Genomic DNA, 19,802 nt, shown 5'->3' with positions numbered 1-19,802 from the left:
CCAAACTGTCTGGCACATTTTTATTTTAACTTTTAAGCCGAATTAGCGTTTGTTACCAACTTTTCTTGCTGTTTTCGGTTTTAATTGTACTTGTTTGGCTTAATTTCGCTTAAATTTAATGTATTTTTTAAACGACGCTTGAAAGTTATATTCCTACGTCCCTGTTGGAGTTTATTTGTTTATACTATTATGTTAAAAATGTTTAGGGCTGCCACAACAAGATGTAAAAACAATAAGAGTTCAGGCTCCCGGTTGATAAAAAAAAAATATATTTGAAATATTAAACTGGTGAAATAGAAGTTAAAAGACATGTTTCAATAAGACAAAGATTATTCTTATAGATTGTTACTTGATAATAGTAATAAAAGAAAACATAACACAATTCAAAATAAAACTACGTGCAGCAAGCGACCTATTTATCGATTGAAAGTGAATTAAATAATCAGGCAAATAATTATTATGAGACGTAGGATCAGCTACATGATACGGAAAAATATACTGCGAAGAATACACAAAAGCAGTCGATTTATAAAAGATCGCGCAAATTAGACGGAAGCTATACTTGGCGTTTTGTGAACTCTCTCGAGATAGTTCTTTGAACCTCTATCACAATTATACCGAGTGCCGTAGTATACACACTTTAATGGAGTTCTCCGTACTATTTCTAGCGGATGGGATATTTTAATATCAAGGGAATTATTCCGCAACTGAAGCATTTAAACCAATAATATAAACTTTTATGGAAAAAAGAGTAAAATTATTTATCGACTATTTATGCTACAGGGTTTTCACTGCATATATTATGTAAATTATAAAAATAAATCAGTGAAGCTTCAATCTCTTTAGGTATTGGCCTCAGATTTCTGAATCTGTTTCATGATCATTTTTAAATCTAATTGGCAAGTAGGTGATCAGCCTTCAGTGCCTGATACACGTCGTCCACTTTTTGGGTCTAAGACATGTCGGTTTCCTCACGATTTTTTCCTTCACCGTTCGAGCAAATGTAAAATACGCACATAGAAAGAAACTCCATTGGTGCACAGCCGGGGTTCGAACCTACGACCTCAGGTATGAGAGTCGCACGCTGAAGCCACTAGGCCAACACTGCTCAATATATATAATATGATTCGAAAATCACATTTGTGCACAATAAAAGTATTTTCTATCTAGATGCTTATATTCAGAACATTTCAACTTCGATAATATAACTTGCCACAAAAATGGCGTCGTAAATTTTCAAACTGTCACGAAGTTTTGTGGAAAAATGCACACATTACACATAGACGATATTATGCACGGTAAGGGCAGATTTATTGGGGTGCCCTGATTTTGAACGAAATTTCTTATTATTTGCGAAAACAAACTTTCATACAAATCACTATTGTATCAGTATGTAAGTGCGTGCTCCTATTTCACCATGCCTCCTGCTGATAGAGGACTAATCTTTGTTTTTAAGTTATTTTAATATTCTCTATTACTCAAGATGTCACATGAAACATGGTGTAATGGTTGCAGCTGCTTTTAAACATTGTGTGAAAAAAAACTTGGCGATTAAAAAGAGTGGCGGAGAGTTTATTGCCAGTTCTTATCTTCCGTTCTACGACCTTGATTTGAGAACTGGCAGTAAATGTAAAATTAGATTCATTTATTGTATATTACTCTTTTTTTGACCTTCATAAGTGTACATTATGTTACCTATATGAATAAATTATTTTTGACTTTGTTATGTAGAACTATTTTAATAGGTTTCATTTAAATGTGTGTATGTATGTGTGAGTGGATCAGAATCACACCCGAGCTTTTTAGACCACGCAAGATACCAGGCAATTCAAGTTGATAACAGCTAACCTTTAGCAAAAAAGTGGCACCAGAAGAAGAGGAATGCACGTCAAAGATATATGTTCAGGATGGTCCACCCCTAAATTATTATTATTTTTTTTTTAGAAAAAAATAGTTTTTATTTTTTTATGATACAGAATACACAATTATATATAACCCTTCATTTTCAAATCTCCACGATCAACCTCTATTTTTTATTTATGAATTTAAAACTTATGATTGATCTCTGAGGTTTATATAGAGAAAAATCACAGAAGAACCTAAAAAGTTTTCATTCCGGAAAACCGAACAGTTTCTGGGGTAGCATAGCAAAATGTGTACTAAAACTGTAGGCTAAATAAAGTCACATAAGGAGAAAAGAAGTTCGCGAGGTCAGCTAGTATACAATATGATTTTATTCACAGTATCTATCCGAGCGTAAATTGTAATTGTATGAAAGAGCGAAAATCATCATCTGAAAGGCCGAATTTACGAAAATAAATATATCCTTTATTCCCATTTCATTGTGTGAAAACATTTTAACAATTTTGTCCCGACTATTAACCGCATATGGCATTCGTCGTTTCCTTCCGTGAGCCCATACAAGTATAGATATAAAAAGATTCGGATACCAGATGCTGGTTCGTATAAAACTTGCTTAGCTTTACAAAAACATAAGGTTGTGGCCTAAGTTACAAAGACTTTACTATAAAAGATCTTTAGGAATAAATTATCGTGATTAGTGATCTATACGCCATGTATGTTGCTTCGCGCAACATCACTTAACAACACCAATATATGATTTGGCAAATATAAACATACACTTTCCTGGTAAGTGAGTAACTATATATACTAATGCTTTGAAATAACCATTGTCCCACTATATCGTAAGTGTTAATAAGTAGTATATAAAATAGTGTAAAAATTTATTATTAAATATGAAGGAGACGTGTTAGTGTTAGCAAATATAAAATAGTAAAAATCTTATATTGTATTTTATATCACTGGCCTTAGTATGTATATAAGTTAATTCTTTAAATAATTTTGACGTCCTATTTGACAGAAAGCTGTATCCAGTTTCCACCACACCAACTTCTTTCTATTTAACATTATGTATACAATTAATAAATAAATGTATTAAACATTATTACCACAGATATACTGACGTTCGATTTAGGAATCTGGCGCTTTGTATTTATTCTATTAATAAACATACTAAAATTTTACCTAAAGCCTATATCTTATACCAAAGTACGGGTAAAAGGGACGTTTTACGAGGTATGGACGAAATATGAAATTCGACCTCTGCAAAACTATGGAACATTATTTTAGTCAACTTTTATTGATTTAATTTGAATGAAACAGTATTATGTTTTCCATAGTTTCACGTTATTTCCAGGGAAATCTGGGATTACCATATCCGGGGAATGGGAATGTGAAACAAAAGAACACATTCCGTTTTATCGGCCAACAGCATCTGTACACTCAACTTATTCTGAATTGATTTAAAAGATAAACAAAGATGGCGTACTTTCAAACAAAAGACGAAGGATCGAAGGATGAATATTAATAATAATAAATAATCTTTATTTCTTCTCTCACATGATTATGATGACAAGGTTATTAAGATTAAAGTAAGATGATAACATTTGGAAGTGTATGTGAGAGACTGAGACAGGAGACCTGAGTGTCAGAAAGCCAGCTTCTCCACCACCGGACAATAGAAGAAAATCAGTAAGTGCTAAAAGAAAACATTGTAAATGGTGGCGTAAAAATAAATTTGGTATGTGTTTGTGTGTGTGAGTGTGTATGTTTGTCTGTGTGTGCAATGAAATGGTTGTTACAAAATTAAAAATATATGTTACTTGTCTTTTGTTTTTCTTTATGTAATAGAAGGCAAACGTGTAGTTCATCGGATGTTAAGTTTGCCAGCAGGCTTGCAGGCTTGCAAATGCGCTGCCGGCCTATTAAGAATGTAGAAGCTCTTTTCTTGACGAATTGGTTCAAAAATATGATATTACCTATTACTACACTTGGTGATTTTTCGTTTTAAATGGTTAATTAACATTATATATAACAGTGAAATGGACTTAACAATTAACGAAAGATTTTTTAAATTAAAATAAACTCCGGAATTCCGAACTTGTTCTGTTTCTAAAAATTACCGATACTAAAACAAATCTAATTTTTAAACAACAATATGAAGAGTATTTAAGTTATTTATTTAATTAACTTTCACAGATTACAAATCATTCTCCACTCTAAAGGTCTTTCGTAATATCCTCACGTAAATTTTAAATCTGTATTTTTGTATGGTTGTTGTGTGAATTTGGTTGATTTTTATCTATCAGAACACAAGCTTGCTTATCGTCTTTGTTGCCTATTTGTTATTATTATAAAATTTGTAATTTAAACATAATAATAACAAAAAATAATAATATTGTATATTAAATTGTGTAACGTAATATTTTCTAGAATTTAGAAATTCAAAATAAACTTATTAACGCGTTGACATGCGACATAATTCACCATCACTACTTCCAATTGCCCAATTCCAAAAACACTCGCAAAATCAGACACCATACAGCACTAGTTTAGGTGGACGGTATGAATCGTTGTATAAGAAAATAATTAAAAGTGCTTAAAATAATTCACCGCTTGAAAATGTTCAGCCTACGTCAACTGTTCAAATCCATTTAAAAGATAATTCGTACGAAATGCAGCCTCTAGTGCTATTTTGGGTTAATATTTTTACGATACATTTAACTTTGCTCATGCATATTAATCGTCAAAACCTTACCACAGGTGGAATCACCAACAGTAGAGAATTATTCCAAGTTTAAACACACTTTAATGTTCCTACATTTTTACCCATGCGCCAATTTGTTATAATATTCAAAAATTGATAATTTGGTCCTTCAATTTTTAAGGACGGATAAAAAATCAAATGAATGACAAATCAGTATTACAAATAAAGATAATATTATAAAAATAAATAAGAAATAGCTCGCATTCAAGCACTAATATATCACGATTGCTAATTGAGAAAAAATTAGTCGTCCATATCTTCCATAATTAGAATAAATTATCTTTGCTATTGAACCAATTTATGGGCTCCATATTTAAAGTTCATATCAATCATATCTTGAGCACAAAAATAGTCCTGCATCCATTAATCATAATTTTCAATAGGAAATTAATAGTCGATACGATACACCAACTGAACAACTGAACCGCAAACTTGTAATTAAACTTTCCATAATTTTTACTAAATGTGGATTACACTGTGGTTGCACATGAGATCCGCGCTCCGCTCCATTAGTTAAATGAATTAAGTTTCCAACACACGAGTTTGCATGGTTTAAAACTTTAGTAAGCTTTCCCAAACTTTAACTTGACATATTCTGGTTATCTTTATTAACATCGTTATTTTTAAACGTAATTAAGCGTTGAAAAGTGTTTCTTTTATTACATTAGTATTGACTTCTACAGTAACGCATTTTTAAAAGCAGTATCAGTTTTTAAGAATAATAATAGGTATTATGTGACTAGGAATAAATTCGCGGAGAACATTTATACGAATGACTGTAAAATGTCACTTTTATGCCTAAAATGCAAGTGAGAAGGATGTGTCTTGTATCAAACAATATACATTGAGACATATTATTTCTGTTTATATCAGCTAAGCTCTGATAGCACTTTGAGATGTTCCATTCATATCAAAGTCTACTCCACAAAATTCTATTTCTAAAAAATAAATAATTATACGAAAGAAAACTCTTATTAGTTATAGGATGGTACTTTTTATATTTATTTAAGATTTTATCTTTTATTATATTTATTTCCATCATGTTAATATAAACTGTAGGTTTAGAATATTGTAAAAACTGTACTAAAAATGATTTTATTTTTCATTAAATGATTTTAAAATTTACAAGCTTTTCTTATTATTTGTGTTTCATTTCATATAATTAAATGTCATAAACGAAATCTAGTTAAGAACCAAAGCTTAGCAGAATAAGGATTAGCTTTAGTCAGCTTGATTAGAGAATTACTTGAAACTTTGAAATCTTTAAATCAAGATAATATCAAGACTGGATTTAATCTTAATACTGTTGAGATAGAAGGATGTTTTCAGACTGAAATAGGTCTAAGTACGTGTATATTATGTATACATCTGTGCGGAGTCACTAGATTCTTTTTTTTTATAGGACAGGGGGCAAACGGGCAGTAGGCTTACCTGATGTTAAGTGATACCGCCGCCCATGAACACTTTCGATGCCAGAGGGCTCGCGAGTGCGTTGCCGGCCTTTTAAGGCGGTATCACTTAACTCGTTTGCCCCCAGTTCTATAAAATAAATAGTATTGCGCATTGGTAGCAGAGCAACATTTGTATAAAAACATACTGCGTAAAAACAAGATTTTTATTTTAAACAAACTTGATAGTCAATGAGATGATGATATGTGGTGAAGTATAAAAGGTTGTATAGATCTATCTGTCTTCATCGGCCAAAGGTTAAAATTGCCTTTGGCTTGCGAACATACTTCGTCCCGTATTTAAATACATTTTTGGCTTAAAGTATAAAAGAGCGATTTTTTCTTAGAAACATGTTTTTGCCTACGAGTAGTTTATGGGACAGGTAACCTATAACCTAGTAAGAAATTCTACATTATCCTATAAACCTTATGATTTACAGCCTTGCGTAATAACGTCAAATGTCAAATAGCCTTATAAATCACTAGACTGACAATAAACCGTTATGATCAATAAAACTTACCAAAGACAATCATTTGTTTTGTTTTCGAATCTTCCTCCATAAAAGTGGAGACTACGCAGGTATAATCTCCCGAAATATCCGTATTTGGCTTCACTATTCGTAGTGCTCTGTGCATTTTTAAGGGGTCATTGGAGGCTTTATATGTTAGGTCCACACGGCCTCGTAATATGCCCATATCTTGGGGCTTTTGCGAGGCAATCCACTGGTATACGGGCCTCGCTTTGTTCTTGAAGAACCACTTCACCATGAGACCGGCTGTGTCATTACCATATGTGTAGTCACAGTCTAGTATTACCGCGTCCTCAACACCATACTGAATTATTTCCGGCACAACTACTTTCACTATTTTCACTGCGTGCAGTCCTGAAACAAAAAATATTTAGTAATTAATCTAAGTAGATCTCATACATTCTATCAATATGTTATACATAGTCAAAGTCAAATTCAAAAATCATTTATTCATAGGTAATGTATACTTATGAACGTCAAAAAAAGAAATATAAATGCTTCTAATTTTACATTTACTGCCAGTTCTCAAATCAAGGGAAAAAAATCGTAAAACGGAAGAGAACTGGAAATAAAATCTCCGCCACATTTTTTATATGCCATTTTTTTTTGTTTTACTCAATTTTTGTAAGGAGCTGCACCATGTTCCACATGACATCTTAAGTAATAAATAATAATAATATAAATTAAAAACTACTTATTACTTACTTACAGGTTCATAGTATAGGGCATATTGTATTTTGTGTGTGTGTAGCATTCCCAATTTGGTAAACAAAAGATTGAAAAATTCGAAAATTAATACAACTGTATACAATGAACTACAGTGGAATACCAAAAGTTCTTCGTATCATAGAAATCAGTAGTCCCATTCCCTACCGATTCATGAAGACTCAATCAGTAGAACAATTTCACGTGCCAGGCGCGCTCAGTTGATACTTCAAATTTACATTATACTCACATTTTCTGCTTTCCTTAATAATTAAGCTTTGTTTTAATAAATATTGAATTTTTCTACAGTTTATCTACAATAAAAATAAAATTGTATTATTAATAATGATAATATTACGAGTATTCATAACCCTTCATAGCACGGGTGGATTATTATTTTATTAAAAATGTCATATATAGCTTACTTTTTTGTTTATTCATGTTTTGTACAAAACTATAGTATATCACTATCCGCTGTTCTATTTTCGCTGTATGTTATTAACCTTGGTATACAATGTCGAAACTTAATAAACCTATATTAATTTAACATTAAATATATTTCTTTATTTAATGTTAATTAAGAAACTGCAAAGGTTTAAAAGTAAAACTAGAAAAAGGGTAAGTACCTAATTAAATAAAAATTATCCACGAGTTGCTAAATTTGTCTCAAAGAAGACCTCTTAACCTACTTAAAATTTTTGTTGGTAAACTGGAAACTTATTTGTACGCACCAACGCTGATGAATAAATAAACTCTAATTTACTTATAAGTTTAATTAAAACGTAAGCTTTACAACAAATAACGGTATAAAGAATTTCGTAAATATGTGATTGAAAATATACATGTATATTACTCATTTTTTTACGGGATAAAAATCTAAATAAATTGGCTCATGTAACCAATATTAATAAGTTTACATTTAAATATATTTTTCAGACAGAATTATCTGGTCGCAAATAAATGTAGTGCTATTTTATGCTATAAATAAAAATGTCATAGAAATGAATATTAGAAAATCAATTCAAAATGGCTTCACTCCAAATCCGTCCTTCAAAATGTCTATTTATCAAACCATACTCCTTTCGTTTATAATAATAACTTTGCCGTATCATATTCTGGTGACAAGGGATTCAAATTAACGAAATTAAATTGTCTGGGTTAGATTTCGGTATCACGTCGGCTGAAACACTTCAAACCTTCTAAGTATTGATTCAGGCACTATTATTGTGAATTTTTCGTGTACTAGTTATATCACTTTTTTGTTCGTAGATCTTTAGAATAGCATCGTTAAGAACATTTTGCCATGCCACCATTATGTTTTTGTTTTTTTTTTAGATTTCTATTTAATTTAAATACTTAGGTTTAGGTACATTTTACAGCGAAAACCTAACATGGTTTATCCGTCGCTGTCAGTGCTCACTAAATTATTATACAAAAACTATTACGACTATTATACTAAACTATAAGCAGATACAGTGACTAAAGTTAGGAAGTATATTTGTAACTATCTATGAAGTGTTTGTTTATCTTCAAAAATATGTTCACAAATATGTTCTGCATCTCCAGTTGCAGTTCATTTAATACGCTAGGCAAGTAGTATATCCATGTTCATTGACCATACACATTATTGAACTTAGGCAAGTGAAATGTTTTTTGATACAGTATGTTACGCAATAACCTGTCCATCGAATTATATCTGAATTAATACATTGGATCTTTAATAAAGGGGAATCCTGATTCTCACAGAGATAGATTTGGGAAATAGTGTACTGTGGTTCTGTTGATGAACGAAAGATATGATTTTGGCATAAAAACATTACAGTTTTTATATAGAAACAAAAGCAAACGGGCAGGAAGCTCACATGATGTTAAGTAATACTCACGTCCATAGACACTGTCAATGCCAGAGGGCTCGCGAGTGCCTTGCCGGCCTTTTAAGAATTGGTACGCTCTTTTCTTGAAGGACCCTAAGTAGGATTGGTTCGGAAACATTCTAGTTTTAACATAATTAAAAAGCTATTTTATATGTATTAAACATTGACATGTATAATTTAATATTATTTGTATGGTTTCATTAACTTTATTTGATTATCAAATATCACTGTAAAAAGCAAAGTATATCCGTCGCCAAAAATGAATTGTCTTCGTACGGTTTGGTTACTTGGATGTAGGAGATCGATCGACTGTCACGATCTGATCTCAGATTGAAAACAATATTAGATTGTGGATTAATTATTAGGTTCGGGCGAAAGACTGTTAATGAATATAACCCACGTCTAAGCTATTAACTAGTATTGTAGAAAATTAAGTAAACATCATATAAGTAATATAATAACAGCCATAACTGTTATTTGCAAATTTTGTTGTTTGTGAACTTATTTGTTTATAGAAAACAACATTAAATTTGGTTATATCGGAAATTCTGTTAACCGGATACAATCAAAAACTTCTACTATTACGTCATATATCACAAACAACAATTGTTATTCGGATAATTATGTCATTAATTAAATTAACAAATGACTACGCAAGTGATACGCGAAAACTAACATAATTGTAATATTTACATAATGAAACTATGATTTCCAATTAACACAATTATACTATATTTAGAATATGTGAGCACATTTTAACAATTTTTTTTTGCTGGTACGCGGCAAGAACTTTGTGGAACCCTCTGCTCACTGAAGTATTTCCAAACCAATTCGACTTAGGGTCCTTCAAGAAAAGAGCGTACCAATTCTTAAAAGGCCGGCAAGGCACTCGCGAGCCCTCTGGCATTGAGTGTCCATGGGCGGCAGTATTACTTACCATCAGGTGAACCTTCTGCCCGTTTGCCCCCTTCTATAAAAAAAATACATTTTTATTACAAAACCACTGGACGTAAACTTTTAATCAGGGTTAATAAAACATTACCCACCATTACCATTTGGAATTATAGATCAAACATATTATCTAACATCTAATAAAATTTCAACAGTCATAATATAATATTGCAAACAGAAACCACAATATTCCACTAAGAGCACTTGCAATACAAAATCCTTACTAACAAGGTGAATGTCACATTTGTGAGGTTGAGGTCAGCAGACACGGATGCATGCAGCTTTATACCACAGGTCGGGACTTAAGGGTCCCGTGTAGGGCCCCACTCAATATTAAATTAGGTCATACCAATTTGTTTTGTAAATAATAATCATCTGATTGTTTGTTATACGAGTTTAAATTCCAAACATACCTACTATAACATAATAATGATAGTTTATGTATTTAATAGACAATTTCATAACATAATTGGTAACGTTTAAGTATAACTTAGATGATTCCAACTTATAAAACTTAAATGATAATAGAAGGCCAATGCAGTGTATATCTAAAAATTCAAATGTTTGCGAAAACTTCGAAACTCCAATAACCAAATCATCCTTCAATTTGAGGCTATACCAGACTGTTGAATTTACACACAATACGTCCTGTGCCAATTATCGAACTCGGTCCCACAGGTCTCGTCTGGGGCCCTATTAACGTGGACATGTCCGGCCCGTCCGTCCCATTCCAATTTCCCTAGTGTTACGATTGTGTCAGCGTCTTAACTTTCAAGCATCATAGTGTCAGGTGCTTAGCGGTTCAGAATTGTCGACTTGTTAGAACTGAAATGTTATTCTAAATTGTCTAGACAGTGTTGAAATATCACGTTTGCAGACATTTCAGAAATGTGTGACATTTTCTGGACTCATATCTGAATATGCAAAGTTCTAAATGCTTTTTCAAATGTTAGGAGAATGTTTGGAAAGTTTAGGTGTACATAATAACTAAGCTTATTAATTGGAAGCTAACTACTATTTTATCAGAAGAGAAATCTGTCATATAAATAAATTAAAAAACAATAAATTTTATATATAGTTTAGTAAAAAGTTATACCACATTTTGTTAAATAATTAATTATATAAGTACATAAGTAATTAACTGTTTTGTGGTTATTAAAAGACCGAGCCAGCTCTCATGTGATCCTCCTGCGAGATTGCCCTGTTAAATTAAAAAAAAAACTGATTTGTATTGCAACACATACATTAAAACCACCAGATACTGGTCACGCACAACACGCAGGGATGTCTACGTGGAAACTAGCATCTGTATTATTAGTTACCAAATAGTATTGAATTTTTATAAAAATTAAAAAAAATTCAGGTAGTTATAGTATGATTAAGTTTTTCTCATGACATGGGTCTTTACGAGGGCTACCCAGTATTAAATGTGAAAATGTTCGAAAAGAAAAAAATATAGTGAACCATTGCAAATAAAAAGACTTGTTCAATGACTTATAGCCAGCTTAGTAGACATTTCTTGTATGCTTCTTCACAATAGTAGGATGTAGACCAACGAACAAATAGTACTTAGGACACTTAGAGACAGTCCAGTGAGCAGATTATATAGTTCTCTAGATTAGATAGATATTCTTAAAAAATCGGTCTTCTGTATAGTAGGTTTTTTTATAGAACAGGAGGCAAACGGTCTCACCTGATGTTAAGTGATACCGCCGCGGCCGCCCTTAGACACTCTCAATGCTAGAGGTTTACTGAGGATAGTTGAACGTGACGTCTTAAGAAAATACTGATGGAATGCTAGCATTTTTCAAAACAAAATTTTAATTTTATTTTTTTAATATATGTTTTGTATGGATATAGAGGAGGTAAATGGAAATCACAATTGAATTGATCAAGTTACATTTATTTGTACGCATAAATACAATTATGTCATTTTTTTAACGAATGAACGCAGCCGAACGCACCCAATTGTGCCTCTTTGTCGCTCGTTCCGCGCTCTCGCTTGCATTTCAAGCCTTAAATGGAACGCCTCAGAGCGAGGTAACGCCCCATGCGTCATGTTATTTCGTGCGTGCAGCCGGCTCTATCGAATTATAAGACGTTGTCAAGTCAAAAAATTAAAGGTTTTCGTAAATACAGCTTATTAAAACTAACTAGTCAATTGATAATAATAAATAATAAAAACTATTTAGCCACACATTACAGACATTTACCAAATATTTTACAACAGTATGAAACTAACAAAGCAAAACCAGATTGATCTAAGCCTTCATTCCGCCCATGCCATACAAAATCGTTACAATTTACGGTGTCATAACTTTCAACCATATCTAGCAAGGAATATATTTCCTACCTGTGTCAGATACGTATATTGCCTACAAATTGTAACCATAATATACAAGCGGTACATTGCTCTCTTCGCATGGCATGGATGTTATCTGGGTCGTTACTGCTTAGCGATGTACGCGTGTTTATACAAGTTTATAGTTTTGCAGGTGATATGGCAAGTCTAGTAATTACAGATAAGAAATGCGTTTACCCCTACGGAGCATACATCGTTTTGTAAAGGTGATTAAAATGTTAATTTGAAAAGGTTTATTGTATACTAGCGACTCGCCCCGGCTTCGCACGGGTGCAATGCTGATACTAAATACACTACAGAAAATCTGTGAACGTTGTATATAAAAATGTGGGTTATCCATAAGAGATAGACATATACCATCAGGGACGTTTCTGTAGACCTTTTCAATGTGTACAATACTTAGTACATTATTTTGATAAAACTCGTAGGGTTTGGCCTGCGTTTGCAATGTAAGCGGAAAAAATGTAATTATTTACGATATCACATTAGAAACCTCAAAAATAACAGTACTTCTCCACTATTTAATGGATGGAATCACTCTACCTATTAAAAAAACCGCATCAAAATCCGTTGCGTAGTTTCAAAGATTTAAGCATACAAAGGGACATAGGGACAGAGAAAGCGACTTTGTTTTATACTATGTAGTGATTATTTACGACATGTGAAGGTTTACGATACAGATTTGTTAATAAGCAATAGTATGAAACAGAGGAAATTGATTATAATCTTGAACCAGGTATGACATCTACTGTTGTAACTGTCTTCTATTTTTTTTATGGCTTTAATTTGCGCCAACTGGGCACAAGGTACTTTGTCAGTGTCGAGTCTGTCAATTAATTATTATTTGATTTTGAAACTTAGAGAACAAATATTAACGTTAGCCAATTCATAACGCTGTAGACGAGAGCAAAATCTATTAAATAAACGTTCAATAATTGAGATCTAGTCTAGAATATTATTTTTTAATTCAATTCCGTTCACCCTTAGCATTGAAGGGTTCAATGTTATTTATTTTTAAATTCGTTTGGGTTTCGGCGCGAGAATGATTATTTAACTTAACAAAATGTTCAACGATTAAGAGTGGCGGAGAGTTTATTGCCAGTTCTTCTCTTTTCCGTTCTACGCCCTTAATTTGAGAAGTGGCAGTAAATGTAAATTCACAATTAATTTAATTTTTTTTTGACGTTCATAACTGTACTTGTTTACCTATATGACTAAATATATTTTTGTTTGTTTGTTTGTCGTAGTAATAGATTTTGACGGTAGTTCTAAAACAATAAGGAGACAAGCTCTCCCATTTCTTATAGACGTTTAGACATGCTAAATAACAATTACTTAATGTCGTAGTGTTTTATAAACATAACTTTTACACATTTAAAGAAAACACTTTTTTAACGGATTAAAGTTATGTATTATTGTAAACTTATAATTATTTAAACATAATTTAAATTTAACCGACGTTTCGCGTGCTTTACAGCATGCGTGGTCACGGTGGCTGAAGACAAAAGGTGTTAAATGTCAAAAAAGTATCACAGCTGTAGAAAATGTTGTATTTAAATAATTATAAGTTTACAATAATACATAACTTTAATCGGTTAAAAAAGTGTTTTCTTGAAACAATGAATGTCTCTAATAGCCCTAATGCGATCGCTTAAAAATGCTATAGAATCGATTCTAATAGAATTTCCGTTTACACAGTGGATAGCATGAAATGGGTCAGCTCAAATTAGGTTGTTTGGTCACTCCATTACGCCTCGGGAAAGTTGAAAAGCGCGAGGAACGCTTAAAAGAATTCGCCTTTAAACGGAAAAAAGAAATTCAATTTTATACTACTTACTGCGGTGTTTAAAAGCCTGGGGGTTTATTATGGAAATCTGTTAAGTAATAAATGGACTACATATAAGTAATATATATGAAAGCTATTTCACTCTATTTACTCATTTGCGTTCTCTTTTGATGTTCATTTACGTTCTCTTTGGTGTAGTATTACATGTTAATTGATAAAATAATATTTTTTAATGATTAAATTTTAAGGTTAGTTATTAGATATATTTTTATGTATTATGTTATTTGTTTTGAATAAAAGAAATAATATTTTCTCAATATACTTGTAACTTTTTTAACGAATTAGTAGTAACTGTTAGAAAAGATAGAAAAATGTAGTGGAATAAATAAATAATAACAATAATAACAACCTTAACATTCAAATTAAAAAAAACAGTTTGCTCCTTGTAGTACTTTTCATGCTGGCAGCATTTCGATATTAGCAATTTTTATTCCCTAATCCGGCCAATTGAATGTAACCGCTTATTTTATGAAATGCCTAGCTGAAACGAGCCACATTAAATTTAGTCATTAAAATGACCTTTCATTCCAAAGGTAATGTTCTCTTTCGACTTATCTAAGTTAAATATTGTCCTATACCTCAAAAAACAATTGTCTCAAACGTATGAGATAATCAATATCATCTTTATACATAAAGTTCAATTTAAAATCATGAAAGTAGCATCGTACGTCTTTCCGATGTTATTTAAGTTTGATAGTTTAAGCCCTTCACAAAGCTGCATTCGGCTTATCGATGAAAAAAAATTTAAAATTCTGTTTAATAAATTAGTAGGCATTGAACAAAGGCGGGGTGGGGTCAATTTATAAATTACATTGTCGCTAGTCAGGATTGTTACTACTAGAGTTCTAACTTGATGAAATCTCGCATGTACTTAATTATTAAAACACTAATAATATGTTTTTAGATTAGCTGTGTTGGCCTACTGGCTTGAGTGTGCGACTATCATCTATATAATAAGTTCGAATCCCGGCTGTGATATTTTTTTCATAGTTTCTCATAAAGACAAAAATGTCCATTGGATGTAACGATCGCGTTGTACCCTAAAGTAAAATATCACCAAGAACAAGGCCCAAAGTCGACGGGCGTTTGTCCCAGAAGGCTGATCATCTACTTGCCAATTAAATAATTATCACAAAACAGATATTTGTTTCGTAAAGATTTACCGACGCCAATAAGGATTATCGCTGTATATCATTCATACGTGTGAATGTCACTATACTCGTCTTTAACGACTCAACCGATTTGAATGAATTTTTGTATGCGTTTGTGTGGCGAACTGGGTGGTCGCGGCGGTCGCGGTAGATGGCGCTGAAGTCAGTACTCCCATACTTTGTTTAATATCCTAATCGCTTGAAATATCATGCTTGCTGAAACGACGGATTTTTATGATGTGTCATCATTTTATATAAGTGCATTCGAATGTAAAATATGATAATTTTATATTGTACTAATATTTGACTACATCACGATTCATATTGTTCAACGCTAATAATAATAATACTTCGACCGGTTCGAGACAAGTTTTGCTAATTTGGTCTTTTATAAGAACGCCGGCAAAATGCATACTTACACTTGTAAATAACCGGAAATGCTATGTTTCAATGTCTTGGGTGAATCGAGTGGGATTCGACTCCCCCAAGTCACCCTCTCTGCTACTTACAGAGCCGGACGAGCAATAACCACTAAAATACATGTAATAATATCATCTCTACCGCAGATACTTCTTTAGTAACCAAAGAATTTCTATATTGAAATCAGACACAACATTTTATATATTTATCTAGTCTGTTAAAAACTAGTATTTGTGTACTTTAATAACCACGTAATTGAATTCAGCATTACATAAAACTTTTTCCTGGAAAATATGTCAGGTGAATCTAGGTCAGAGATGTTTGAGAGTTGCATACGCGATGTCAGCTATCACAGAAGGCCCATTAGGTTAAGTGATAATGTACAGTGTCAGCATGCTTCATATTGTATCATGCGTAATCCTGTATTTATTTTCATTTCTTATTTAATTATAAGCGTTGTCAATATATAAAGATACTTCCTATGCATTACTTATTTATGTACAGGTATACTATATTAATATTATAGTATTATTTATGGTAATATAGAATTTAACACACTTTTTCACACATACACTCTCTCACCTTACTCACAGGGAGAACACTTGAACTCTCCACACCATAATATAATACCTACTTGTTAAATAGATTGTACATTATAATGAAAACGCACATTAAAATAAATATATATATTTGATTGGTTTGGCGCTGTAGCCTGTATGCTGAAATACAGGTTCAGACCTAGTTCAGCATCAGATAAACCTGACTATTTTTGTTTATATAACTAGTGCAATTTAGATATAAGTTTTTCCTGTGAAACAAACTTGAAATAAATTATTATTATTAAAAAAATACTCGTATAACTAAACGCGGTAGGTGAATCTCTTGTTTTTGACCGTTGTTCAAGATTAGTAAAGTTATTAATTAAATTCCTAAAAACACTCGCAACTTCACTAAAAGTAAAGTATAGGCGTTAAACGAATATAAAGCTGAGGTTGGTTCATTTCAAGTAAATAACAACTTAAAGGAGATTCTTTAGATTTTAGCGACAAATTATTGTCTAAACGATGTGTTTTCGTAAAGTTTTAGGTACCTACCTAGGTAGTACTTGTTTCGGTACCTACCTTATTTATTTAAAGGAAACGAACACGATCGCCTTGCGTAAAGGGCCGCCGCCATTGCACCTATACCACTCCTATGAATATTCTGCCAACCAGTCGATCATCGGTTCTCTGAAGGTATTTAAGTCGTGTCGGTTTGGAAATACGTAGAGTTATTTTCTGGTAGCGGATATGGCAAAGAGAGTTTGCGCTAGATATTATATTATGTACTAACAACGTCGTACTAAATCTAACCCCACGGGAAAGATTACAAAACTTCTAAAATCACAGATAAACGAAATTATTTTTGTATACAAAAACAACATTAATTACGCTATTCAAATTAAATTTGTCTGTAGTTAAGATATTAATTCCCCAAGCTATTTCAAAGCATTGAATAACAACTCAAAGGCCAGCTGGTGCTCAAATCACTAAATATCAGTATCGAGTTTCAAAACTTGTTTACGCAAATTTATTGAACCGAAAACTATCTGTTTGTGGGGATAGTTCAAACGGTACGCCTTTATCGGTGTGCATTTGAGTTGGTAATGACATCCATTTTTGAGCAATGATTTCAAGGGTTACAAAAACTCTTCATTGTATATCATGATGTTAAAAAAATAGTAAACCTTTATTTATAACTTATTTAGATTCCAGTAATAATATAAAACAGATTAAGTTAATAATTCTATTTTTTTTATTATTTTGGTAACACAATGTACACTTATGAACGTCAATACAGAAACATATTAATTGCTTCTAGTTTAACATTTACTGCCAGTTCTTAAATTAAAGGGCGTGAAGCGGACGAGAACTGGCATATTAACTCTCCGCCACTCTTTTAAATCTCCAAGTTTCCTACAAAATGTTTGTAGGGAACTGCAACCATTACACCATGTTTCAAATGACAATTAAGTAATTAAGATTTAAGATAATGCAACGAAATAGTAGAAATTATTGCAATATTTTAATAGCTCGCCTAATACTGTGAGGACTGTAATCACCTTTAAATTAATCAAGCAACACAAATTGTCTAAGTATAGAGTATTTTTTAAACATACACAAGCAATATATAATATTGTAGAGTTAAAGTTTAAATTTGTAATATTTTGAGATGTTTACATAAAAAATAACCCTTGACTTTTCAATTCTAAATACATTTTAAACTTTCACCAGAACAAAGTCGTGGATTATTAAAAACTGAAAAGCTCCGAAATATTTATTTATATATCGAGATTTCAAAGACCATAATATGTCAACGATAACGCACAAAAAATATTGTATACAGTTCAAGCAAGCAAGTAAATTAACAGGCAAATAACCTATTTGTATCATAAACAACGGGGGCAAACTGCAGAACGGCCATAAAAGCCAAATACCACAGTCGATGGGCACCTATTTCTCACTGGACGCAATGTTAAACCTAAACCTACTATTAAAAAAAACTGATTATCACCATAAACATACCAAAGTATACCGTAAATCCGTTTACGTGACACAGGAAGTGTTTTAAAATTCACATTTACATAATTTCGATAGACAAAAAGAATCACGGGTAAGAGAAAATTTGCGAACGTAAAACTCCGAGATAAAATTTAAATAATGAGTGCTGGCATACGATAAATGACAGTGAAGCGATCGTTACTGTCACATGCAAAAAGTCCCTTATTAATAACTGCGGTAAGGCGGAATGCACTTGAAAAATAGGTTAAACAGATCTTAAGATAATGCTTTGTCGTCTTAACAGAGCACAACTCGAGTGTTACTTAAGATTTTGCTTGATATAGTAAATAGACTTTAACCTTCAAAGCCTGAAGGAGAAGGTTTGTAATTCCCGTGTATAGTATTTTTTAAGCATAGCTTTTAAAGGCAGGCCCCACTCTACGTATATATAGGAATATTACATATTATAATTTATTAGAAGTATTATTGGTGAAATTATTTGTAACAATGAATGTTTACATAAACAAATATACAATATTTAATAAAATGTATCTTCTTTATTGACGTTCATAAGTGTACATGAAGTTGCCTAAACGAATAAATGACTTTTTATTTTATTTTTTTTATTATTTGATCGAATTTCACGAACAAACGAACGAAAGAGAACGGACGAAAGAACTGGTAATAAACTCTTATTATAATACATTTTAAATAAGACATACCATTATTTTTAGTAGAATAGTTCCTTTAGTTGCTGCTTGTACAATTTTATGTAAATTTCAATGTAGCTAGCCTGCCCTAGTTTAAGTTACGACGGGTAAGGGCTGTCCAGTGTATTTAAGTAAATATGCTGGAAAGTATAAAAAATAATTAAAATCCTACCAGTGTTATCACTTATAAACCTCTCTATATAATGAAACCATACGTTTTTTATGGTTGGGTTTAGTATTTATTAGTTTATATATAAGTTATATTATGTATCACAATAATTCTCTTAAGCAACGACATATTGTACAGGAGGCACTTAAGCTACTTAAACCAAAAAAGGCAGCTGGCCCGGATGGTATACCGCCTTATATATTACGAGATTGTGCCGTTGTACTTGCTGAACCACTGCTCCACATTTATAACCTATGTCTCAAAGCAGCAACATTTCCCACATGTTGGAAAACCAGTCGGGTGATCCCAATTCCTAAAGTAAGATGCCATGATAAAGTAGAACAGCATAGACCGATAGCTATTTTGTCATGTCCGGCGAAAGTATTGGAAGCGGCACTTCAAAAATGCATATTTAATCAAGTGAGTTCCCAACTATCGGAAGCGCAACACGGGTTTCGGCCTATGAGGA

At 32.1% G+C, this 19,802-nt stretch overlaps 1 protein-coding gene across 1 annotated transcript in view; it reads right to left on the bottom strand.

Annotated features, from left to right (window-relative positions):
- LOC110992232 overlaps positions 1-19,802 on the bottom strand; it is a 62,224-nt gene that overhangs the window by 18,450 nt on the left and 23,972 nt on the right. The window contains exon 2 of the mRNA XM_022257955.2: positions 6,597-6,959. Coding sequence (XP_022113647.2) covers positions 6,597-6,959 — 363 coding nt within the window. The remainder of the gene's footprint in view (positions 1-6,596; positions 6,960-19,802) is intronic.

This window comes from Pieris rapae, chromosome 17 (genome assembly GCF_905147795.1).
Source record: "Pieris rapae chromosome 17, ilPieRapa1.1, whole genome shotgun sequence".
Lineage (NCBI taxonomy): Eukaryota > Metazoa > Arthropoda > Insecta > Lepidoptera > Pieridae > Pieris > Pieris rapae.
The sequence above is the reverse complement of the archived record's forward strand: the minus strand, read 5'-3'. Positions and strand labels throughout refer to the sequence as shown.